The sequence below is a fragment of the Bombus bifarius genome, unplaced genomic scaffold, assembly GCF_011952205.1.
Source record: "Bombus bifarius isolate JDL3187 unplaced genomic scaffold, Bbif_JDL3187 scf7180000008008, whole genome shotgun sequence".
NCBI lineage: Eukaryota > Metazoa > Arthropoda > Insecta > Hymenoptera > Apidae > Bombus > Bombus bifarius.
The window spans coordinates 710,212-736,826 of record NW_022884386.1 but is presented as its reverse complement, the minus strand read 5'-3'; the positions used below and the strand labels follow the sequence as shown (position 1 = coordinate 736,826).

The 26,615-nt window shown below is 33.7% G+C and overlaps 4 protein-coding genes and 1 long non-coding RNA gene across 7 annotated transcripts; 3 read left to right on the top strand and 2 right to left on the bottom strand.

Moving 5' to 3' along the window:
• Positions 1-42: 42 nt before the first annotated feature.
• Positions 43-3,392, bottom strand: LOC117206522 (general transcription and DNA repair factor IIH helicase subunit XPD). Its single transcript, XM_033445959.1, has 13 exons — positions 3,319-3,392; positions 3,143-3,242; positions 2,819-3,073; positions 2,507-2,740; positions 2,309-2,432; positions 2,142-2,238; positions 1,937-2,070; positions 1,342-1,871; positions 1,106-1,281; positions 760-1,039; positions 567-677; positions 399-497; positions 43-336 (listed from the first exon to the last, which is right to left on the bottom strand). The coding sequence occupies exons 1-13, from the start codon at positions 3,321-3,323 to the stop codon at positions 202-204; spliced, it is 2,280 nt and encodes a 759-aa protein (XP_033301850.1). The 5' UTR covers positions 3,324-3,392; the 3' UTR covers positions 43-201.
• A 791-nt stretch (positions 3,393-4,183) lies between these two features.
• Positions 4,184-6,441, top strand: LOC117206729 (rRNA 2'-O-methyltransferase fibrillarin). 2 transcript variants are annotated; one of them, XM_033446318.1, is made up of 5 exons: positions 4,184-4,309; positions 4,765-5,096; positions 5,172-5,345; positions 5,625-5,870; positions 5,964-6,441. In XM_033446318.1, exons 1-5 carry the CDS (start codon positions 4,297-4,299, stop codon positions 6,132-6,134), a joined length of 936 nt encoding a protein of 311 aa, XP_033302209.1. In that variant the 5' UTR covers positions 4,184-4,296; the 3' UTR covers positions 6,135-6,441. The 2 variants fall into 2 exon arrangements, with proteins under 2 accessions (XP_033302209.1, XP_033302208.1); XM_033446317.1 differs by lacking the exon at positions 4,184-4,309 and adding an exon at positions 4,410-4,482.
• Positions 6,442-6,490: 49 nt separating this feature from the next.
• Positions 6,491-9,028, top strand: LOC117206732. Its single transcript, XM_033446321.1, has 7 exons — positions 6,491-6,715; positions 6,773-7,061; positions 7,184-7,286; positions 7,541-7,708; positions 7,771-8,034; positions 8,125-8,315; positions 8,553-9,028. Exons 1-7 carry the CDS (start codon positions 6,682-6,684, stop codon positions 8,869-8,871), a joined length of 1,368 nt encoding a protein of 455 aa, XP_033302212.1. The 5' UTR covers positions 6,491-6,681; the 3' UTR covers positions 8,872-9,028.
• LOC117206731 (GTP cyclohydrolase 1) lies at positions 9,020-25,323 on the bottom strand. Of its 2 annotated transcripts, XM_033446319.1 has the most exons (6): positions 21,433-22,055; positions 20,233-20,523; positions 16,498-16,707; positions 13,715-13,880; positions 11,691-11,807; positions 9,020-10,738 (listed from the first exon to the last, which is right to left on the bottom strand). In XM_033446319.1, the coding sequence occupies exons 2-6, from the start codon at positions 20,417-20,419 to the stop codon at positions 10,609-10,611; spliced, it is 810 nt and encodes a 269-aa protein (XP_033302210.1). In that variant the 5' UTR covers positions 20,420-20,523; positions 21,433-22,055; the 3' UTR covers positions 9,020-10,608. The 2 variants fall into 2 exon arrangements, with proteins under 2 accessions (XP_033302210.1, XP_033302211.1); XM_033446320.1 differs by lacking the exons at positions 20,233-20,523; positions 21,433-22,055 and adding an exon at positions 25,188-25,323.
• On the top strand, positions 22,244-23,534 carry LOC117206733. The gene is made up of 3 exons (XR_004487431.1): positions 22,244-22,381; positions 22,528-22,658; positions 23,257-23,534. It is a non-coding gene; the product is annotated as an uncharacterized LOC117206733 (long non-coding RNA).
• Positions 25,324-26,615: the final 1,292 nt, after the last annotated feature.

Below are 26,615 nucleotides of genomic sequence, written 5' to 3'. Positions count from 1 at the left end.
AATTTTTAAATATTAATTCTATTAATTTATAAAAATCGTATATTATTGGAAAAAATATTTTTCATTGCAAAAATTAATACATTTTATATGTACTATAATATAAATACTATACAAAACACAAGTTGCAGTATGTTTTTATACACTATACGTTATATTTGTTAAAAATGGCACAAACTTTGTTATAAATATCATATTAAATATCTAATTTTGTTGCGCCTTCTGTTCAATTTTGCCATATTCTTCTTTTTCAAGTTGTTCTCGTGTCAATAGGGATAATCCCAACTGATTTTCACGTGTAAATGGTTGGGCCATTTGTCGTAACCAACGTTTACTTATCTAAAAGTTACGATTAATAATTACTAATATTTATTTTAGGCGTTCTAAATTTTGAGTTTTACCTGCACAGCTTCCTCGGTTGATAAATTACATAAACTATCAGTTAAATGTTCTTGTATCCATTTTGGTAACTTACTTCGTTTATCCATTCTCGAAAACCTCTAAAAAAATAAATATCGTCAAAGAAATGATTGTAAAAAACTAGAATTATTTGTCATAATTTTTGTTACCTTGTCTGCAAATACCATTATACCATAATCAGTTTTTCCTCTAATTGCTCTTCCAACGCATTGTGCTGCGTGTCTCATTGCATCAAAAGTTAAAAAATCATTTTCTCTGATCTGTGAGAAGAAAGAAATGGTCATATTATTGATACTATTAATATAAATATTTATAAATCTACAATTTTGTTTAATAACCTACTTGAAATTGATCACGAAGATATTCTAGTCGTGCTTTTAAAATACGCGATTGTGTATATACATAAGGAATTCCAAACATCAAAACAGCTCTTCCCAAATGATGATCAAAATCAACTCCTTCTGATACTTTACCACGTGCCACAGAAAGGAGAACAGCACCTCTTCCATTTTCACATGCTCGTATGTAATTTATAAGAGCTAAACTCGTTTCTGCGGAATCCTGAGTTTCAATAAATAGTAATTTGTGTCTTTGAAGTTGATCTACCACACCTTGATCATACCTATAAAAGTAAACTATAATTATATTATTATAATGATATTATCAGTATAAATTAATTGAAACAAACCATGCAGCAACGACAGATTCCATGTATAAGTAGGAGGTAAAAAAACAGACTAAACCATCAGGAACAGTAGCTGCAAATTCAACTAATAGTTGACCATAATTTCTTATAACAGCAACATCTTCTCTTGTTTCATACTTTGACGAAATTGCAACTTGGTCATTACCTTTCGCTACAATCTGACATTATTTTTGAATTAATTTTTTAGTAATTAATATTCTAAACAATATCACACTTACCATTGGTAAGAGACAAGGTCTGGCTAATGTCATAGTAAAAGATGACATTATGACTGGATGAAAATTTAAAATTTTAGGATACATGTCTAATGGAGACAATGTTCCTGAAGTAATTACTACTGACTGAAATCTATCAAATATAGGTTTTATTGCAATAGACGAATCTAAACAAACAAAATGAAGAATTGGATTTAAAACATTAGGTGTTTTGTCATCAAATGGCTCCACAATAATTGTAAATCCTTTTGTATATGTAGATACTAATGTTGCCAGATGTGTCACTAATATAACTGGTGAAAAATCGGTTAAATCGGTTATCTCCATAGTACGTAAAAGAGAAGCTAGTCGTTCTGCACAAAATCTTAATGGTTTACGTTCTATTGAAACTTTTGTTTGAACATCTCTCAGAAACGCAGCAGGTGATTCTTGAACTACGTGTTGCACACGTAGACGCGTTTTTAAATATTCTACAAATCGTCTTAAAAAACCGACAAAATGTTCTGCATTCCTAATATTACCAGGAACCACCTCTATAACAAATATATATAAATTAAATTCATAATTATTCTAAACAAATGTAGAATTAAGAATTTACCTTGCAAAATTTCATCTGGTAAGACAGGATTAGCTAAGATAATATCTGTTTCTCTTGCAACATGTGCATCTTTTAATCCTTCTACTAATCTCTCATATTCTTCTTTTAATTTATTTACATCATCCTCTCTCATCCTAAATCACAAATATTTATAATGGCTTTACAATTATATATTAGTCAATATAACATTTAAAACATAACTTACTCAGCCACTGTTTTTTCAAGAAGTTGTATATTGGCTGAACTTTTTTCTAAAGTTCTTCTATTAATTTTTACACTCATTGAATCAATGCATACATTATCTAAAATTAATTAAGTAGTTAGACTTTATTTAATTTTTGCCACATAACTAATGTATTAGCTGCATTGTACCTATATTGTGAGCTTCATCAAATACTACTACAGAACTTTTGCTTAATTCTTTTGACACAGTTTCTGCAATCTTGGGATCTAATAAATAATGATAACTGTACACTACAATCTGGGCATGTAAAATCTAGAATTACATGATAAAAACATTAGTGCTTTATATTGTCTTAAAATAAACAATCTGCTTACTGAAATGCTTACTGTAAACCTTGCAAGAAAATATGGACACCAATTGCGGTCTCTTCCATATTCTTTCAAATCATCAATGGAATATATGCCTGGTGGCATAAATTGTTCTTTACCTTCCATATCAAATCCTTCATAAAAATTACAAATTGGTGTTGATTCATCATAGTTATGTCTCTCACGAACATATGATGCTGTGAGAGAATGACAACGACCATCAACAATTTTGCCTTCACGTTCTCTGCTTACCTAATTTAAATCTATTGTTAATATACTCATTCATATAAGGTACATTTATTAAAAGCAATTAAGTTTGAAATTAATTACCTCTGGATGAATACACATATTTTTTCGTGAACTAAGAACTAAGCCAACAATTTTAGGTTTACTTTCTGTTTCTTTTTCATAATAATCCATAAGCTTTTTTAATTCTTCTATGACTTTTTCTATTTCTGGTACAGTACGGGAACAATAAATTAATTTTGTCACATCCAATGGATTTTCCAACATATATGCTACAATTAATGATAACAAAGTTATAGTTTTTCCAGTGCCTGATGGCATTTCCAATAAACAGTGCCCCTAAAATTATAAATAAAATTTAAATGTTAATTAGTAATCATATGACACAAAAGTGTTGAAAATACATACTTTAGCATCCAGGCCACGTTTGAGCTCGAGCATATATGCATATTGTTCTGGATAAATGTAATCGTAAGGAAAATATACAAGTAAGCCGTCAACACTGATTCTGTAAATGTAAACATATAGTTAAACTTTATACTTTAAATAACTAAGAATATTGTTAAATGGAAATTTATGATTACTTCATATTTCTATATTTGTTATTAAATAAATAACAATTTTATACACAACAAATATCATTTATTTATTAATATAAAAATCATTAAGTTTCAAACAACGGATGAGGTTATATCGTTATTTGAACTGGTCATTGCACATGAAAACGAATACATTACGTTTATACGCTTCATAGATCAACTACGAAACTTGTGTTCGTAAAACAATATTTTTTTGAATACGTAACAAGAAATTTTTAATGTTCTAAAAGAATAATTGTTTAATTTATTTCAATACAAAACATTCTATATTTCAATATATGCATTCAATATCTTGTATAATTGATATTGTATTATTATAATATAGTAATATAAGACTTAGTATATAAGTTACAAAAATTACATTGAAACACTGCAATATATTACAATTTTGAGATTTTTAATTATATATATTACATAATTTATATTTTATAATTTTATAATCGTTGTTTTGTACTAAACCGGAAGAGAAATAAACACATAAACAAATAACGAGCACTACAATATAGATATAGGTAACACATTAAAAAGCTAACGAAGTCCTACTAATGTGCACTTATGTAAGTAAAGATCATACTAGAATTAATAAGGTTTAGTTATATTAGGTTTAATTTATATTATGCGCAAGATAGAAAAAAGTATATAAATTTTTTTATGTACTCTAAAAATAATCAATATTTGAAATAATTATAATCATATTGTAATCGTAATATGTAAATAATTTTAAATTTCAATAATATTTGAAAATTTTATACTAAATTATTCGTAAATTTTTAATATTTTCGAAGTGTGAATCGATCTTTACGTATCGATATATATTTAAATCGATATGCTGGTCTAAACCGGAAGATGTTCGCTACTTAATGTCGTTTCCGTGAGGATTTAGCGTCTGTACTGCTACACGTGCATGGACAGTCATAATTTAAAATAAATTAGGAACGTAAATTTATATACCTAATTTTTAAAATGGGAAAGCCAGGTAAATAGTAATCGTTTAAAAATATTATTCTTATATTTAATATCTTACAAAATGAAGGTTTTTTGACTACAACACGATTTCTACAATATAACAACTACAATGATAACTTATTTTATACTCATGGAGTATAAGACTATTTAATTTATAAAATATATACATGGATCTATTTGAACGTAATTAATCATTTTTTATATGAATATGTTGGGCATTCAGTCAGATAAACTATAATTTTTGTATTTGTGTGATAGTATGTTACATTAACCTATATTTGTATATTTAAGATGTTTTTGAATTTATTTTCTGCTTCAAATGGTTTATGTACTGAAACAATTAAACCAATATAAGTTTTTATAACAATGCTCTCGTATATATGTTATTTAATATCATGTATCGTATCAATATTTTATATCAATGCTACTGTATCTACTGTTGTTACAAAATTTATTTCATTACAGGATTTTCACCAGGTGGTGGTGGATTTAGAGGAGGCCGAGGAGGTGGACGAGGAGGAGGTGGACGAGGAGGTGGTGGTGGACGTGGTGGAGGCAGAGGAGGAGGAGGAGGTGGTCGAGGTGGTGGTAGAGGTGGAGGTACTCCACGGGGACGTGGAGGTAGAGGTGGAAGAGGAGGACGTGGTGGAGGCAGTTTTAAAGGTGGCAAAACTGTAGTCATAGAACCACATCGTCACGAAGGTGTCTTTATAGCAAGAGGAAAAGAGGATGCATTAGTTACTTTAAATTTGGTACCAGGTTCAGAAGTATATGGTGAAAAGAGGATAAGCGTGGAGGTACATAAGCAAGTTACTATAATTTGTTATGTTAATATGGAAAATATAATAATTACTCATATATGAATATTACAGGGAGAGAATGGTGAAAAAATTGAATATAGAGTTTGGAACCCTTTTAGATCAAAGTTAGCTGCAGCTATACTTGGAGGAGTTGATCAAATTCACATGCCTCCTGGAAGCAAAGTTTTATATTTAGGCGCTGCATCTGGGACTACAGTATCACATGTAGCAGATGTTGTTGGTCCAGTGAGTTTATATAAATATTTTGTCTAATACGTATAAATTGCATACATTAGAGCCACTTTAGTATATTATTGCTAATTTGGTGTCGGAGTTATGCTACAGAAATCACATTGCCGTTTTTCTGATTGAGTAAGATAAGTTATATCTTGCTCCAAAAAGACGTTTGTACAAAATTAACAGTTTACCTTTTTATTTAATCTATGAATTGCAATTAGACCTACATTATGCCTACAAATCATTTGTAATACACGATGATAAATTTATTCCTTCTCCTTATTTTAGGAAGGATTAGTATATGCTGTAGAATTTTCTCACAGATCTGGTAGAGATCTTATAAATGTTGCTAAGAAACGAACAAATATTATTCCCATAATTGAAGATGCGAGACATCCTCACAAGTATAGAATGCTTATTGGAATGGTAGATACAATATTCGCTGATGTGGCGCAACCTGATCAAGCTAGGATAGTAGCTTTGAATGCCCAATATTTCCTGAAGAACGGAGGTCATTTTGTTATTTCTATTAAGGCAAGTATATTAATTAGTATTTTAATAGATTTCAAATATTGTATTATTTTTTATTTGTGTCTTTAAGTTTATATAGTCATTATTTTGATTTAGGCGAGCTGTATAGATTCTACAGCTCAACCTGAAGCAGTATTTGCCTTGGAAGTAAAAAAATTAATTGCTGATAAACTGAAACCACAGGAGCAAATCACATTGGAACCATATGAAAGAGATCATGCTGTTGTAGTTGGAGTTTATAGGCCGCCACCTAAAAAAGCTACCTAAAATTATGCATATGTATATATGTTTTATTTAATTGTTAAGATAACATTATAATGACTACGAATATATGCGATAAATTTTAATTACGAATGAAGATATGAAAATAATCTGTAATATAATGTAAAGTAGATAGTTATCCAGATGATTCGAACATTTTCTACAAACAGAGTTTATTTCATTATTGTACCTGTGTATTTTGTATACAGAAAAAGACATACACGTACGAATGTTTAATACAAAATTTATATTTTAAATATCATATGATCAGTTCACTTATACTTTCATACAAATAAACGAATTTTAAAAGCCATATAGTATATTTAATTGTATACAGCATTTATTTTTATTTTAAATGTTACCCAACTTTAAGAGATATGCTTTATATGTTTTTAGTACTGCAAAAACAAATGAAAATTACAATTACATCTTATAAATTCTTTTATTCAGATAAACTCTTCAAAACTAAATTTTTCAACTTATGTAAAAATTATTTAAATTAGTTTGTATTATATTCTCACATTTCATTATGTTACACATGAACTAAACAAAAATGACTCGTCCACCATTAAATACATCCAAAAGCGGTAAGATGCTTTCATGAATAATTATAACCATAAGTAACGGTAGAAAATTATTTTTAGGAAATGCTATCGATGAAAATCGTAGACCATCAAATAAAGCGCTCAAATTTAAAAAGTCGATAACTACAGCAAGCCGTAAATTTAATTCAACTGTGAAAACTCTAGATCGTTTAGTAGGAGGAGCAGATGTTCCCGAAGAAAGCGGAGACGTATCGAAACCATCGGAAGAAACTGTAGAGCAAACTGTTGTAGTGGAATCAACATCTAGTGTGAAAACTGAAGATGGAAAACTTATTCGTACAGCTGGACCATGCTGTACTTGTATGTCACAAGTACCAGGATCAACCGGGTATAAATATTATTTTTTACATCCAATTTTTAAAAGGGAGTGAATTTATATTGGAGGAACGTTTAGACGAATCGAAACGTTAAGAAATCGTGTTTATACAAAATATTGTCTTGTAAATGCAGAGATAAGAAGGTGGATGAAATGATCGACTATGTGCATCAAAATTTACAAGAAGCGGGTAAAGCACTGGCTACCTTAGGCGAGAACTTTGAGCACGATTCAAAGGTTGAGCCCTGTACGCAAGTAGAACCGTCATGAAATTGGGAAAATGGGGGTACAATAAATAAATAAAGTTTCTTTATAAGATTGAATATGCGAATAAATAAAAATGAATGAACTAGACTGTCCTTTAAAACTCCCAATTTCGTAATACGAATAAACTCGTAATCCGTTATTTAAAGAAAATTTAGCCCTGTAATATTATAAAACATAAATATGTATAAGGTAATACACGCAAATTGAATTTATTTTTACAAAAGTTAATGTTCGCTGACATATTTGGTCGAATACAACAATGGATTGGTTTGGTTCAAAATAAATTGGACATTTGTAAGAACGAGATCGAATCATTGCGTAAAGAATTGATAGCACGAGCTTGTGAAATCGACAATCTGAGAAGACAATTGGCAGAATGCGAGGAACGAGAGGCAAGTTTATTAATTAAAATCTTTATTTCTCTGTAATTTTTAACATAATAATATTATTATAGAAATCAGTGGCAACTACTCAAACGGTTGAACCTAGAATAAATCTCGGATCACCTGAAGTTCCAGTTCCAGAAGCAGTGACAATGGCAAATCCAGTCTATGAATCTGTTACTGAGGGAATACCAGCAGAAAATACTGAAAGAGAGCCTACCGTAATAAAGGAGTCTGTCGCAATGAAAGAACCTGAAAACATCGAAATTATTTGTACCGACGTAGCTATACAATCAATTTTGAAAGACAAAGACAGGATGAGACGAGAAATTGAAGTAAATTAATAATCTTAATCTTTTACATTTATCCTCGAGTTTGAACGAAATATATTCTTTTATTAAAATGTGAAAATTCAATTGTAATAGCTGGAAGCTGAGATAGCAAGGCTTCGCAAAGAAAATGAGCGTATAATAAAAGAACGTGCCGAATATGAGAATGCGATACAACGAGCATTGTTACGAGGTGTTTCCTCATTGAATGTCGAAGCATTGAGAGTTATGCGTTGCCCACCAATTCCATGTTGTACTCCTTGTGCACCTTGTCCTGCTTCCGCTATGTAAGATTTCATATTTCATGTTCTACAATTAAATTAATAATTGGGAATTGAAGGATACAAATGAGAAAATTAATTTCAAAGGCATTAAGCAAAAAATGTTCTACGATGATAATCTGTATGCCACGCTTGAATACTTTTTAAACATTTGCGATCCTTTCACTTCGAAATAAAGAAAAAACATTTATTGATCTATATCTAAGCAAGGTCAATCTTGACTCATTCAAGTTTCACTCTCAGGGAACCGATTGTGTCTTGTAAGAAGGAAGGCGCGTCGGCTGCGATCGCTAAAGGTTGCGTCACTCAACGTAGTGGCACTTGTGGAAAGACGGCTGTTCGCGAACAAGGTTGTTATACTGTAAAACGACCTTGTGCCAGTCCTTGTTGTTCTGCTGGAAAAAGTCAAAAGTCTGCATCAAACAATAGCATGGTTTTTCTTCTTCATCAGGGAGACACAGAGAATATTTGTAACTCGAATAACACGCCAATGTCTCGAGTTTGCGGTTCGCCGGTCATGAAAAAGATTGAAATACCACCGTGTCCTAGATTCATTATATAATAACGTTCACAGTATATAATAGTAATAAGCACTTGCTTCGTGATAAAAGTTCCCCAAATTGTTTGAAATAAAACAGACGAACCACTTAAATTTAAAGTTATTGATGATTTTTCAGTTTATGATGTGGAAATAATAAAGAAACATGATATTGAAAGTATAAATATAACTTTATATAATATCGTCAGAAAATATTATAAATATTAAACATCCATTCTCATAAATAACATTAAGATATTTTCCATTATTCAATGTAAGATAGAATTGGAGGACATAGCAAAGGTTGCGTGATATCGTATCGAACCTCAAACATCATCGACACATCGCAATCCAATTCCAATGATTTAAATACGAAGTTAGTTTGATTACTTAAAGCAATTAATTCGATAAGATGAAACTATATCAAACGACGACAAAAGTGAATGTGTTAAAACATTTCGAAGTTGTGCATTAATAATAATCATACATAATTCATTGAAAAAATTTCGCAATTTTTTCTATCGATTCTTTTAGATTCTTAAACGTTTTTCGGCACACATTGTATGGCTGAAAAATTGTGCGTCGAAACCACTGCTTTCTTTTACGAAATTTTTTATACATTCTTAATAAAGATTACAGAGATATAAATGTCAATCGAGTATTAAAATTCGTTAAGTAACGAGTAGTTGCACTTCTTTGATAAGACACTCAAAAATAGTAGAAGGAATCACGATGACAGAATGTAAAGACAAGTACGAAACTTTTTAAAACGTTTCGTGTTGTAAGACGTATGGCTGTTAACGTTTTACAAGCTGGAAACGGAAACGAAATCGGAGGAATTTATTATTTGTTCGCCGTGAGCATTTGCTTTCAAGATATAATAGGGCTAATCTGTGTTTCTCGATCAGCATGCTGCATCACGATGCGAACATTTTTTTACACAGAATCGCTAGTATAGAATCTAAAATACGTATTGTCACGAGTCACGAGGCCATTGGTTGAAAGCGTCCTGGCAATCGTTCAGTTCATGCCGATCGAAAAGCCTCGATTTCGGTATTTCTTAAGTGCATTTTCATATTTGACGCAGTTGCATTACCGAAGGACGCCGAATCGAATGTTATTCGCCTATTTCCTGAATACATCAATAACATTACAAAAATATTTGCAAAGTATAACGTTAATCGAACGGATAATTACAGCTGATCCAGCAGCATGGTAATGTTATTAATATGTTTTTAGTGAAGTTTCGGGTTCCCTTAAGGAAAATATCACACGCTTTCTCAAGCATATGCGTTGTCGTTTTGCGAAACGATCTGTAAGTTCCTTTTTTCTCTCACGTACTAGAAGTATTACCAGCAGTTTGTAGAACTTACGTAAAGTTTCGGTATGTAACTACCATATTGTCTCTGTGTCATTCGATCAGCAGTTTAAGAACGCCTTGTTCAAAGACGTCTTAGACAACATCGTCCAATCTGTGTTATTAGTCGTTCTGTTACGATAACTATGGTCGACAGTTAATCCTGTTAATTTTTTATAACGTTGGCGCATACAAAATAATGTTTTCCTTAAAAAAATAAAAGGAATGTTACAAAGAAGCTTGCCGTCAAATCAACAATTGTCTTTTCTTTTTTGGACGACTTTCGTAGTGAGGTAGCAGTATGACAAAAACGTTTGAACAAGAATCGTATCGGGGCCATTCTAGACTGGTCCCTTGGCCAATAACGAAAAAGATATATGCTTCGACGGTCCGATGAAAGAAGTTTATTTGTTGTGGATCAAATTAAGGAATTCCTCGCGAGTCTTTGGATCGTCCCGGAACACGCCGAGCATCGTTGACGTAACCGTCTTGCTGTTTATTTTCTGAACTCCTCTCATTACCATACACATGTGCCTGTAACGTAAACAAAGTATTTTTAAGTTATTCACTGCTGCTATATATCGAATAATTACTCATATCTCACCGTTAAAATTGACAGTAATTAATTCACCATGTATATATTAAACGGAGTTTGAGATTTCGCTATAATCTATGTTAACAAAGATACTGTTATCTAATGGGCAAGAAATAAAATAAATACTATAATCAAGATACGTTACGTTGTACATTTTAAACACAATCTACGTTCGTTCTAATGTACATGATACTTAATCTCGGAGTTGCGAAAAAAGTATTGGTACTAAAACCGGTTGGTAATCTTTTTATTAGTTTCCTCATTTTTGTAAGCTCTCAAGGCGACGCTTAACATTTAATCGACATAGTTTTTTAATTACCAATTATTCAAGCACCATCGCTCTCTTTTTCCCTCCCACTGAACCTGTTTTTCCTCTTTTGTTGCACGCAAGTTAGGTAATTCGTTCGCAATTTATGATTACGTTGATTATGTATAACACAAATTATGATATTTGAATTATTGAACATTCGGTATACGTAATTTAGATGATCATTAACGATTGCAACTCCTTATTTCACATTACAGATACATCCTGTTCACAAGAATCTTAATTGATTTGTTCGCAGCTAGTACACGATCGAATCGTTACGTGAACGATTTATACATAATTATTAAACGCCTTTATGTATACGTTCTTAAGTATGGAATGAAGCGTTTTCTATTGAGTGATAGCACCTTGTTAGTACAAGGTCGTATTCCTATATGCGATTAATCCTTGCGAAAACTATTGCTCAAGATCCGAGCGTATTGGAACGAAACCGAAGGCAATATAAAAATATGAAGAAAATATCTTGCCAACCTACGTCTATCGTATTTCTTTGCTCTGTTCAATTGTAAGTTTATTATAAGAATAGTGAATGAATTTTTTTCGTTAAATTAAAAAATACGTACACTCCTTCGACGACCACAGCCACTCCCGCTGGTTGCACCGCTTTCGTTACAGCTAATGCAATTTGTTTGGTAAGACGTTCTTGAACCTGAAGTCGTCGGCTGAAGACCTCTACGATTCTGTAAGAAATCAGACAGGAAAACAGAGATGAATATAGTAGAAAAGATTTGGCTATTAAAAGGGGGAAAAAGAAAGAGTAAAGATATAAAGAAGACGACTTTACATAGAACGTAATATGGAATAAAAGATAGGTAACGAAAAGTGAAAGTTCCTGCTACGACCCTGGCTCGAATGTCTGAAAATCTACTAGTTGCTTACCGTTTGAAGGCTAATGTTAAGTTCATAACATTTAACAAGTAAGTGGACACCGGTCGATTAAGTCTAGCAATGCGTGAAAGTGGTCGGCGTGCCAACGATCGGCGTATTCTTTTCTTCTCGCTTTAATATTCCTCTAATCAAGGCCGATAACTATTGCCGGCTATTACTGCCGATGCAATTTGTTATCGCGAAATTGTGAAATGCAATATCACAGTATTGCTTATTATTTTAATTAAGTTTTATCTATCAACATTTTAACGAATCTTTTTTCACCATGATCATGACCACGTAAAAATATCGAACTAAATTAGATAACGAAACTGTTTATAGCGAATAAAATAATTTTCATTATTCTTAATAGTTATTTTAATGATCTACGAGAATCGATCTAAGAGCGAATCCGTCTAATCGCGTTTAAGCGAGAACAGTGCAGTATCTCATAACGGCTTGAAGTTATTGAAAAACTCAGCACCTTTCCCTCCTTTTATTTCATGGGGTTTGTTGCGTGCTATGATTGTTGTGAAAAACCCGCGGAATTCCCGTGCAGACCCTCACAGGTCGCTCCGTACTCTCAAGTGCCGGTAACGTAGGGGTGATCAGTTGCAGAATAATTTTCACAAATCATATTGATCTGACCATTCTTACAAGCTCAAATGCATAAACAACCGATTCGTGTGTTCCTCCACTCTCAACAACCCTCGTATGAGGGACTATGAGAACCTCATCTCGAATAGTTTAGATTTAGCGTACATCGATACCTCCACGTTATCGGAGTGGATCATATCAGACCATCGGACTATCATTTGAGGGAAAAGTCCTGAGTCTCTGCTCACTGACAGGCAGCTACTAATGACGAGGTGAATGCTTCATGGCTTCATAAAGTCAGAATTTCTTAGATTTATAAACATAAACGTGTACAGACATACAGAAGACATAAACGTTAGAAACTATAAATGAGTACAAGAATAATAACATAAATTTTGAATATAGGATGAGCATAAGGAGAAATTCTGACTTGGTATCTAAAATGTTATATATGATAAAACGTGCGTAACAAAAAACAAAGAAAGACCCGAAGCGGTATTCTTGTGTCTACGTTGTCTTGATGTATCATACGTTACAACGTAAACGTGTAGGGAATGCCGAGATGAATATCGATTAATATATCAAAAAATATAATATTATTCTATTCAAAAAAGTGGAATTGAGCTTAAAATCTGTCCTGTAAAAAAATGATTTGCGCCATAATATGTCATCCTTCGAATCGATCGACTTTCGTTAAAACAGTTTTTTAATAACTTCAACTCCTTATGAGATATTCCACTGTTCTCACTTAAGCGAAACAGACTGTAGAATACAGCATGTGATAATTCCTATATGAAGTTAATTATGTCGACTATGATTAAGTTCGTTAATCTCTGTAGGAGGCTCGCTTTAATTACGTCAAAAATAAATCAGTACGTATCGGTTAATAGCGTTAATAAAACGTCGCGCAATGATGACAGTTCAATCAACGCGATTTAATTGATCGCTGGTACAAATAATCTAGCATCAATTAATCTCCATTTCCGCGAGACAAGATATTAGCTGTCTTAATCTGACGAACGATTCAGCTGCTCTCACGGGATTCAATTGCACCAGCACGATGTCTCGTGTTAATTCAATTTACGATAAACGCTGCCTTCTAGTAAAGAAAATTCCTCGTTACCTGGCCAATTTGCTCAGCCCAAGGATCTTCTTGCATGGTAGGTAGCCGATCGAGACTTTTCCGTAGAACGGTACCAAGTGATGCTCGCACATGGAGAACATCTCGATATCCTTCACTACAACCATCTCGTCGTGATCTTCATCGTATATCGCGTCGTTTATAACGTCTGGAATAAATATGTAAATATTATAAAAAGATCACAGGAAAGAAACATGATAAATATATATTTAGTAGCACTTGGGTGAAGTAATTACAACGTTATTTTACGATTAAGCAAAATTAGAATTATAACGTCATACAATTGAATATTAAAATAACCTGTTGATTCCAAAGGTGTAAATTCTTTAAAAACAGTTGACCAGTGATAAGTTTCGTGAAACTGGATGATAATACTAGGACGAACAACGTTTTTATATTTAGTTTCAAAAACCAAATAAAAGGATAGCTTTGATAACACGCGATTGATCGATAACGCAATGGATTGCAAACCTGTTCTTTCGTGATTTATCGCGTTGACTTATCCTCCCGCAGCTTTCGTATGTATATAAAAAAAAAAAAAAACAGAAAGTAGAAAGATATTGCATGAAAAAATCTTGTATATATATTTATTTATATATTTCGTTTACTGAGATCGCGTGATCGTTACACAATTTTAATGACTCCGTTGGCGCAAAAAACAACCAACCTTGTACAAAGGTGGGAAAATGGTTGTCGTTTAAATTGTTCTGCGAAAGAACATCTTGCACGTGGGTTAAGGTCCTCGCGATCCTAGCTGTGATTTACTCGATATTGACCTACTTACTACAACATTCGTACTAGTGATGGTGTATAGGTATGAATCGGTGGTTGGTAGGTGTCGGTGGGAAATGGAGGGTGCTCTCCACGGTTTCCACGGCAACCTTAACAAGAAACACCTTCACAATGACCGGCAATGATGAAACGAATTCGCGCCCCGGTTAACCAAGTGTATTTTTCCATACGTAATAAGATGCTCCTGTCCGCTGTAAATAAATGACCCCTCGAAACCTTTTAACGTGACGAAACAATGATATATAAATTCCAAACGCTTTGGCGGTGGAAATTCATTTCAACGAGCTTTTACGTGCACACCTCCGTTTCTATACTAGACTAAACTCGAGCAATTTCCTCTCTTCTATACGAACTACCTTTGAAGGAGATGCTGAAAGCGTACAGTTTAATTTTTCCACCTGGTGATCTGACGCGATCAACCTTCGACCGAGATTTGTGTTATCGATCAAAACAACTATGCAGAATATTATTAACTAAATGGAGCATCATCGATCCGATAGTTTTTATATATTTTTTTATTGGTAACCTTTACCTCTGACAACAGTGGAATCATCGAAAAAGGGAAAGTGCAATCGCAAACATATGGCACAGAAACGTCAGACCACAGGCTATATCGATTTTGACATTGTATTTGTAGAACCGTGTGTTATATGCAATATCTTTCGCGTAGTATAATCTAGAATTAACTATCACGTTAATTATCGTTAATTATAGAGTATCAGTGCATTAAAACAGGTAGTAGCACTTAAACATGATTTTGACTCGATCGTTGCTCACGATCCTACAAAAATAAATTAACGAAGAACAGAGGATTAATGGTTTCATGGAATGTATACTATAGATATACCACTATATGTCCTGATACATTATCGATAAGAATGGAAGGTAAAGGGAACTTATTATAGGGGAACGGTTCCGTAGGAGTTGGTGGTGGGTGACTAAAAGAGAGCGTGGGTTGAGCTTTCGTAGGAAAGTGCTCTGGACTCGTTTCAAATTCACTGGGGCGAGTAGAACTGCCGTTAACCAGGCTTATCTCGAGGGCAGTTGCACTCTAGGTGGATGGAGAGCTAAGTCGAAATGAATTAAAGGGACACCACCACCTGTAGCTGCTGTTTCACCTACATCAACGTTGTGTTAGATCGTACTATTTATCGAGAGCCATTTCGTACAAGCGAAAGTAAAATATCAAACGGATTATATAGCGCATCAATTAGATCAATTCGATGGATTCTCGACATGACTAACAAATTGTTTCTTAATTAAGATTCTAATATAAATTATAAATTATATACGTATATCCGAATAATACAATATTATGTCGAGGAAATAAATTGAAATTTAGATATCGAATTAAAGCGGTATATCAGGGCATCTTTAATGGGCATGTCGCTTTTACTTTACTTGGCTATTCGTGGAATCATAATTACCGCGAAGCAGTAGCATTTCTACGCGATACGCGACAAATGGAAGAGAAAGATGAAAGGTATTTTCTTCGAGTCGCTGTACGTTCCTGAGACCCATTTATATCACGAGCTTTACGCCTTCTTTTTTTCGAATTGTACTTAAGACTTCCTCTCTTTTCCCCTGTGACGGATCTCGAGTAACTCGAAGGAGGGAGGAAAGAAATGGACGGCACTTTCCTCGAGTGGGTATATTCATGGTTTTATCTGTTCTATCGACCCTATACCTTAAGAGAATCATGATTAAATGGCCGTATTATTTTCAGTAAAATAAAAGATCTTTTATGATTAGAAAATCGGACGACTTCTTATCTGATTTATGGAAAATTACATTATATTATATTATAAAATTATATTATATTCTCTTATCTTTACCTTGTTATTTTATTTTTCGTTCCTATTGTACGATATCTTTTTATTCTTAATTATTTAATTATTTTCGTTCAACTTATTTCCTCGTACATTTCTTATACAAGGTAATAAAAACGTGATAGCTAATGATAAGTGACTTACCATCGATGCTTTGATCGTAACCTTTGGTGAAGAACAGCATGGCTTTCGCAGCACGTTCCGGAGTCTTTAAAAGACCTGGTCGATCAGGATCCTCGCCAAGTGAGCTCAAAAGTAGCTTGTAACTCCGTGACATTTCCGGAAGTAGAGCCTCGCGCGTGGGTGGCCTATGGTCTAGCTCCAAATCGTGATGAAAGGTACATTTTTCATGTCCTGGTAAAGCAAACACTTTAAAGTATCTCTATCATACTTTTTATCATACTATCTATCGTACTTTTCAATGTTTATTAAATTCACTGAACTCTATTTAAATTTAATTTTATCTCGCATATACGTAAACGTCAATGTTTACTAGATCCTGTTCTTGGCGATTATGAAGCCTGATTTCATTTTTTTAAACATCATCGTTATCGTTGGCAATGACCCGCGCTGACGTAAGACTCACGATTCGATAGGTTTGCTTGCGTGTGGTAACGAAAAACAAATTTGTTGCCTTCCTATGAGAAGCACATATTCGATATTGATAACAAGTACAAGCACGTATTTGCTATTTTTAATACATACTACGATACCTCTGCCAGCAAACACCTGTTCGCAAATTTTGACGAACAAAGATTTTCCTAATGCGTCTTTTGTCTCTCGATACTCTTTGCAAAGTATAGAAGAAGGTACGCAGTAAGATTTCTAGACAAAGACACGATCGATCGGCAAACAAAGTTGAATCACGAGTTTGACGGGTACAAGTTTAATAAAAGCAGATGTCTAACAAAGTGACACGATTTTAATTGGCAAGTGGAACAAATCAAAGGAACAACATAAAAGGAATTAATAACGTAATAACGAAACGCAACGTAAGGCAACCTTAATCCGTGCTTATTACTTTGGACCAGTTCTTTTTTTCTTCTTCCTCGCTTCCTTTAACGGGTACGAAACATTGTATATTCATAAACGTTAAATGTTTCCATTCACGATTAGCATAACGCTTTAATTCACATTCGCAAATGTAGATCGATCGATGGATCGATCGTCCGGCGAGGGTCCCACGCTACTCTTCGAACGATGCCTGTAATATTCCAAAGTGTTCTGATCCACGACGAGGTTTGTCGCTGACGGTCGTCTTGCATGCATTGCCGAACTTATTGCATAACGATTAACGATGGCGTTACATCAAGCAGAAGGCGAGATTTCTATCGATAGCCATAATTTATCACTTGTATAACGCTTCATTCGCGAGCAATCTAGAACGTATTAAATTAAAGAGAATCAGTTCTCGGGACTTCTCTCGGCATAGATTTGTTCTTGCAAGCGCGGTAGATAGAATCTAACACTGGAATTGACGTATTCAAGATGGAAAACTAAGTTAAACCATGCTCTTGCTAATGAACGGTATCGCGTAATTCAATCGAGTAACGGCACTGCTCCAATACGCTGTATCAATATGCACGCATATTGTACGCATTCCTGGAAATTGGTAGCCAGGTTCAACTTTATTATACGTACGTGATATAGTTACGTTAGTTATCATGAATTGCATGATTTTTGTTTTATAGAAGGCTAAATATCGATCCGATAACTATACGCTGAATTACGAGGGCAGACTGAGAAGTTTCCAGAATGACAATGACAGTAAGACAGATAAAGCAAATCTTAGCGCGGATGCCGCAAACTTTTCAATCTGCTCCTGTAAATAGACGAACGTTAATGTTTCCAAATTCGGTAAATTGAGTTAATTATTAACGCTTTGGTTCTATTTGATTTAATCAAAATTTTTCGTAATTTTAAGACCTTTTCCCGAGAAAGGAAATTAAAGAAGGTTTAACAAGAAAGAGATATTATTACGAAACATAGCACACGTTGCTTTGCACTCTACAGCAGAGGTGGCCAACTTCATTATATAATACATGACGACTATTTTTCTTAAAAATGTGTTCGCGATCTACCTATTAAAATCTTCACGTTTAACACATTCAAACATGCGCCTTGTGTACCAATAAATGAAAAAGAGAGAAGAGGTATTAAACGAACATGGCATTTTATTAATATTAATATTTATTAACAAGTCGACCGACCGAACGTGGTCCACTTGTTGGCCATTCCTACAGCACGTACGACACTTCGTTATTATGTAAATATTGATCTCTTCAATATTTACGATTATGTGGAAAGATTGCACGTGCAAAAACCCATCGATTCTTCGTAATCTATTTTAGCGAGCAAAGATATTATATTTGGAAGATATCGAAGAAGCAGGAAAGCAAATACACGAAAGCAGCGATTGAAAGATCATCGACGCACGTTTTATTCAAAACGATGAAGTCATTCTTGTTTCTAAAGTTATAAATTCGTGGCGAATGAAAGTGTACGAAATTATGTCAACCTTTTTCACCGAAAAATAAAAGATGCTCTCCGTTCCTTCAGAAAGTTGATAGTCGCGTTACGAGGGATCGTACATTCGTAACATTACAGTTATGAGTTACGTTCCATCATAACTGTACCCCAACAGTTCCCAGGGTCTTTTATCATTTTACGATCAGCAGGTTACAGTTGACCTGGAAACGGGAACTATGACCACAGTGCTCTCCAAATCTTTGTCACGGATCACGGTTTGATCAATGACAGCGACGCTGCCCGAAATAAAATTAAAAGTCGGTGAGATGACCGAGATTAGACTAACAACAATGGAGAGTGGAGAATAAAACGAGCATCGGGTGTATGAATGTTTTGTCACGGTCCTTAATACGTAAATGATACCGTAACGTAATTCCCTCTTTTTCTTCCTTCTTCTTTTTACGGAAAGTGCAACAGGCTACGGTTACTTATGTTCGTGCAATCGATTAGGCACGCAATTAACGGCAGAAGATTCCGTCGTTTTGAGAAAATTGAAATAATTGTTCTTCGAATTTGCAGATAAAGCGCATAACAGAGTTAATAACGATCAATGTTACAGAAAAATTTAATGGCGCGTTGCTGCAATTTACGGAGCGTAGATAATATCAAAACCTGAATGGAAATTGTTCAATTATCACAAATATCCAAGTCAACAAAGTAGCTGCCACTTGTTGTAACAAGTATATCTAATAGCTCGATGGAAAAAGAAGCATTCCAAATTTTCCAATCAAAAAACGTCTGATCCGGCAAAGTTGTAAAGTCTCGAATCTGGGACCCTTTGCACGATCAACGTTGCGAATGAAATTTAACGAATCAGGTGTTACAGATTCTTGCTACTAAAGCAGTGTTACACAGTAACAGGTTTTATTGGCAATGAAATAGAACTTTTATAAATCACAAACCCTACGCGACATAAAAATGTATCTAATGTCGAAGAAGATAAATCTATAGCCTATCAGTTAACTATAACGCAAGTAGACTATAATGCAAAGTGGCCCTGGAGAAACGCGATTTTGTGTATCTATCTAATTTATACAACTTTCAAACGATTATTTATCGTATGAACATTCCCGTTCCATCTATTACGCAAAGTACCAGCACGAGAACTGCCTTTCAGCTAATAGGTTTCGCTATGTAATAATAACACTTAATATCGTATATATATTATATTATTTAACTCGAAAATTTGTAAATTCAAATGAACTTGGTAGTCGACTAATCGTGGTAACACGATAACATTCGTAACATTCCACTGGTTCGTTACTTGTTATTAATCTCGGAAATTTCCTGTGACGCGAACGTGGCAAAATCCCTAATCGGAGGAGTGCTAATCATACGTGGAAACGATACCTGGCGTGGTGGAAGTTCGTGGAGTTCTGGGCGTCCCCGGTACATCCAAATTGCTCTCTTCGACGCTCTCCGACCAGGAAACAGTTCTTATTGGTCCCGGCTTTTTTATTTTCATCTTGTGGTCGTCTTCGTCGTCGTATATGCTTAGGTCCTTGATTTTCGCGCATTGAGTGGAAATCCCGTTCATGACTGCGTCTTCCGATCCTGTTCGCCACTCGAACTATAGTAGCAATAGTAACACGGCCTCTTCTCAATCCGATAGATGATCGATCAATGAGGAACACAAACGCTCTATCAAAATTGGTTGAAGGTGTTTTTCAAACGAATGGCACACAGCAAGCAGAAAGTAAACGTAATAAACGGTAGAGAATCGAAGCGATTGACGCTAAACGTGCCGAGTTTATAATAGTAACTGTATTATTAAATTATTTACTAATACATATACACATCGCGGCAATAGTGGTTTAAATTCGTCGAATCGTGGTAAAAAGAGAATCTGTTCCATTTTTAATTCTGGAATGTTGATAATTGATACTTCGTTAATTGGCCACCGTTACCCCCACCAGTTCTTGGAACTGACTTGGAAGAGCCTCTGATATTACGTATGTAGAATAAATAGATGTGTCAGGTATATATACCGGGTAATTATTGCGACGGTGAATGAGTATTGCCACTTTCTATTATAGGAATACTTTTGTTGACGAGGAAATATCGTTCTGTCGTTTGACAAGAGACTCCTTCTTTAAGGATTGTGGAACCACGTAACAAATGGCGCGCGATTTTCTCTTAATGCCTCTAAGTATTTCAATATGAATTTCGAAGCAATTTGAAACTTCTAAAATATCAAATATGATTTTATGTTTAAAATTTTTTAGTCCCGATGATTTTTAAATCTTGTGTCTTGACAGAGTTCGAGTCTGTTTTACATTTTCGTGACTCATATAAAATATCGAAGATAGAACACACTGTACAGATAAAATATAATATATATTAAGATGTATTAAGATTTATACAAGTACAGAGACTTTCAAGATTTATCAAGTTTCTCAAAAGCTTTAAATATCAAATCATATTGAAAGCGATTCAAAGTGTTTCAGCACATCCTCTACCACGTGATTCACGAACAATACGCGTGTTATGTATATAGTACTCGGCAAGATTCAGCGAATCGGGTTCTACCATCAAACTGATGAAACTTACTCGCAGTCGGATTGACTCTGTCGATTCACGTGCACCCCTTGGATGTTCGTCGAACACCGGTACGAAAAAAGTGAAACGTCGTTAAAAACGTCCGACGTCGTTTTCCCAAGATTAAACGTTCGTACTCATGAGAGAACAATCGCGAATATTATTATATTCTTTAGACAAAATGAACGAAAACGAAAGGGGAAATAAAGGAATGAGACAGGTTTGAGACACGGGAGAAGACAGAAATAAGAAAATAAAAAAGAGAGTGGTCAACGAGTCCGAAAGGAAAGAGAAACGACCGCGAACTCGCTCGGTTAAGTGACGCAGTGTGACTGAACCGACGGAACTGTGGAGAGTACGAATGTTCCCTATGGTTCTTCCGTCTCTATCTCTTTCCCCCTCTGTCTTTGTTCCGCCCTAATCGCACCGTGTCTCCGTCTCTCTTTTTCCCAACAAGTACTTTTTTCCCTCTCGTTTTTTTTTTAACCTTTATTTTGTTTTATGTAGAAAACTGTAGTGACCGTAGCCGTTGAAGCGTGGTGTCACTACTCGACCCCCAAAAAACAAATTCTCGCGACTGATGAGCAAAATCTCGCGTCACGTTCAGTATATATCGGGAGAATGCAAGTACTGCACGGTGAGAGTGACATAGAAGTGAGAATACCTCCCTCCAAGCGAACGATCCTCCCGCTACAGCGTTCGAGAGGGAAATACCCAACTTTGCCCGGACTACACACTGCGAGATGTGCAGTGTCGAGTGACACGTAGCGCCTCGCCATAGCAAAGTGTCGAAATATCCGTAACTTGCGATTGCGAGGTCGACATGGCACACGGTTACGCTTTTAGCGTACAAAAATACCGTGAGAATTATCGTTTCTAGATACATATAATTAAGATTCACAATGAAACATACTAAATGAAAATGATATAGAGCTGCAATGATATTAGTGAAACAGTAAAGGTAACCCTTTCCATTGTCAAGCATATAATTTTCCAAGATATTTTTGCACAGATTAAGAACCTCGAGTCATTTTCAGGGCCATCAATATCAATTTGGAATTATGTATTCCTTTCGAGAGTACGAATTCTAATCTTTAACAATTACAGGTCAACTTTTACTAATTATCGTTTGAGCAGAGGGGACTTAATACTGCAGGAATATAAATTTATTAAATAACTTCCATTAATATGTATAGCTTCTTAACTCTAAAATAACCAGCTTCTATAGTGAAGATAAAGTAGGTATATTTTCCGATCTTAATAAAAATCAACACTAATTTGCTTATATAATGTTCTAAAAAAGAAAAGTAAAATCCATCGCCACAAGCATTTTGATTTTTCTATGGTTTAATTTATGATTGCACGCTACATAGATACATATATTGTACTCATCTAATATCGGAGTAACCACAGATTGATTACAAGGAAAATTTATGATGGAGCAACAGGAAAGCACAGAAGGAAAAGAAACACTATCCTTTATGGGTTTTTAGAACGCGAGTCAGAATTTACGTCATTGTGATTTCCAAGAGACCGGTTCCTCGGTACTGATCTTATTCCTTTTATTCGCAGGACTCCTTAAGACCGTGTAAACGTGTTTAATGCGCGTAGATCTTTCTTAGTACACGTTTTACGCGTACGTCAAACACCAATTTCGCGAGATCATACTTAATTTTGACTTTTATACATTCTATCTTCTCTACGTAAGCATCATGAAAGATGCACAACTCGAAGAAACCTATATATTTTTATTTCCTATTTATCAAGACATTCCTAAAACGCTATGGAAATATAGTAGAGTTATTATGAAAACACACGTATAATCGTCATTTTCAGATGCAAGCGATGACCTTGAAAACAGCGACATAACAAGATCTCGATAGCCCTATAAGTACTGTTGGTAATTAATAGCGACAATGATAAAAGCGATGGTGGTCGCATGCAACTGGCCATTCCCTGTTTCAGTAATTAAGTTTCAACGTCGATGAGGTTATCATGATATTCCGGCTAGGCTATTAGTCTACAAGGGGACCTGAAGGTGGAATGAGTAAAGTTACTATACGTCTATTATAGTTTGTGATAATATATTAGAATCCGTTAACTGACTAGCAACTTACATATGACTTACACTTACTTATTGCCTCCTACTCGTTACTTGTTCTATTCTCCTACTATTTCTGTTAATTGTACGATACTTTTACAGGACTGCCTTTCGAACTACGCTTTTTTAAAATAAGGAACTATAACAAAAATAAATTATGATTAATAAGTTAGTCAATTCAAGCTGCAATGACATTGTACCTATATATATATGTATGGAAAAGTATACTTTAAACGAGTCTTTGCACTTTGCATTACTGAACGAATAAAGCATAAATCTTTGTTTTATCTAAACGATCTACGCGAAAAAATAATGCGTTGGCTCATATTATTTTCTGTACGACGATAGCGTATCTATCGAACTGTACAAAAGCGCGCAAAGTTACATTTCTCGTCCGTATTCATAGTTGCACTACTGAAACTCGTCTGATTGTGAGATCAATTGACCTTCACTACTTGCAATCAATACAAAGCTGCTGTTGGTACATCGCGAAGTATCTGACATCCCAAAAACCCCGCTGAATATGTTCAACGAAACGATAAAATTTCGCCTTGTTACAAGAGTCTACTTGAAATCCATGAAGAAGGAAAATACTCTCGACGTTCCATTGTGCGGATTTTATTAACGTTCGTCTAACGACTTAACGAGCGTGAAGCTTTTTGCACCGGTTTAGAGGTTGCGTTATAAAGGGGGAAAAACTAAAGGAAAGGCGACGTATAGAAAACTAAAGTGTATCGGTGAAGAATTCGAGGTCATTCTCATGTAACAACAACAGCGAATCAATGCCAGAGGAATGTACGATGATAGGCACGCGAAGAATGGATCTACCCCGAATCATTTAAGCATAGAGTCATAAAAGCGAGAGCTCTCTAGCAAAAATCACTGTTCCATCATAATTTACTTCTCTATGTAATAGCAATAGATAGGAGATAATCAATACAATATCTTTCTTTTAATAATTATTTTAATTATTTAAAAATCGATCTCGGAAGTAGTAAGATTTCATTTCTACAAATGATAATTTTTAAATAAATAATAAACAGTAAGGACCTATATTTTGTGATATCGTGAACTAGAAACTCTATATCCAAGTTCTTTGCTCTATCCTAATACCGCATGCTTTACCCTAATACAAAGTATAGAGTACGCAGATACTTGATATGATTATATAGTCTCATGTCGATATCGACGATATCGTTTTATCGTTATTTAATATGATTGGCAAATATAAATCTATTATAACATGACATCGAGCCGCATGCTGAAAAGAAATGCAATGAATATGAGAAGATATAATCCCTCATAGGTGTTATGTACTCGTTCTAGTCTAATAATTGAGGAAGTCGCGATGAAATTAAAAAGTCATGATAAATTCTAACTAACATATCTATGTGTATATGTGTGCAATGGCTATTAATTTATAATTAATTCATAAAATGCTTGTAATTACAAGCATTTACAAGCATTTAATTTCTATTCCGTTTATAAGACCGATTCCATGTCCAATACACTTTTTATCATTAAAGTATTAAACAAAAGAATAACTGAACTTAAAATGTTAATAAACTCTGCAAAAGTAAATATAAGGTTTACAACTTTATGTAGATATAAAGAGTTCAGTGAATTGGTAGAAATACAAAAATTACGATATTAACATGATACTTACCGCTTTTGGCTATGCAATTCATTTTATCTCTAAGATGATCTTCGATGTATTTCTTCATGAAAATCGAGGATTACTTATGCAGGACTTATATTCTTTAAAAAATAAAAGAAAGATTAATGTTTTCTCTGTACAATTTCTATAATATATATATTATGTATTATATATATATATATATATGATAACTGTACAATGACGTCTCAAGGAATGATGAGGAAAAACGCGACGGTTAAGACTGAATGTAAGTATGTATCGAAGTAAGTATGAATCGTTCACTAACGATTCTCTTTCCAACTACAGATTTATATATCTCTACTCAGATCGAAAAACCTTTGTCAAGCTGATTCCCCTTCCATCTCTTGCCACTTTGGTATTACAGCAGGAAATACGAGCACTTCTTTTCGAAACTAAGAATAAAGAAAGTTGTAACAAAGATATTTTCACTATAATACAAAGGCGAATTATCTCTTTTTAATTTTGTAAAAATGAACAGTAATGAAATCGTAGATAGATGATATTAGAATTGTGAAAATCGTTTATAGCGTCAACATAACATTCTAAATTATGATCATTAATAAAAATAGAAAAATAATTTAGTTTTTTTTTGCGGTAAGTTATATAAATGAATGACATACATTCATTTGGATTTTATGGAAAATCAAAACAATAATTAAAATCTTATACAATACTGAATAAATACTTAACAGTACAGTTATATAAAGCAATTGTATCAAAATCTCCATTTCATCTCCATTTGAAAAAAGATGTGACTGAATATGTCTATTGCGGACGATGAATAGTTATCTAAACAAAGTCAATTTTCATCCTATCATATAGTGGTTTGGTTTAAATGTAAACGTAAATTTATTTGTAATGAAAAGCAGTTTTATTAAGGAGATAATACAAATGATTAACATCTATTAAAGTATAAGAAATAAAATATAAAACATTAACATTAACTCATTCATCAATTAGAAATATAAAGATTTATATGATGTGCGTTAATCGAGCACATATACATAGTTTCAGTAATCAATAAATATATTTTCTTTGTGTTATACTTTATATAATGATACATTTATAGAAAATGTAAATGGATTATATATATATATATACACATATGTATATATCACGTATTATTGTTTTTACCAAAACAAGTAGTTATTTTATTATATCAGCATTATTATCATATGTTAAATTACGACAATTACGAAGACTCATAAAAAAATTAATTTTGTCAACTAAATACAAAAGAAATGCAGTGTCATCATAGATAAGTATGTTTTGCATTTTTTTCTTCGATATATATATATATATTTAGTTATATATATGAATATATTTTTATGTGCATATTCAAAGCACGTTTCAAATAATCTTTGCAAACTAAAACTTGTTATTTAGTATTCAAAAATACTTAAAAATATAATTTAA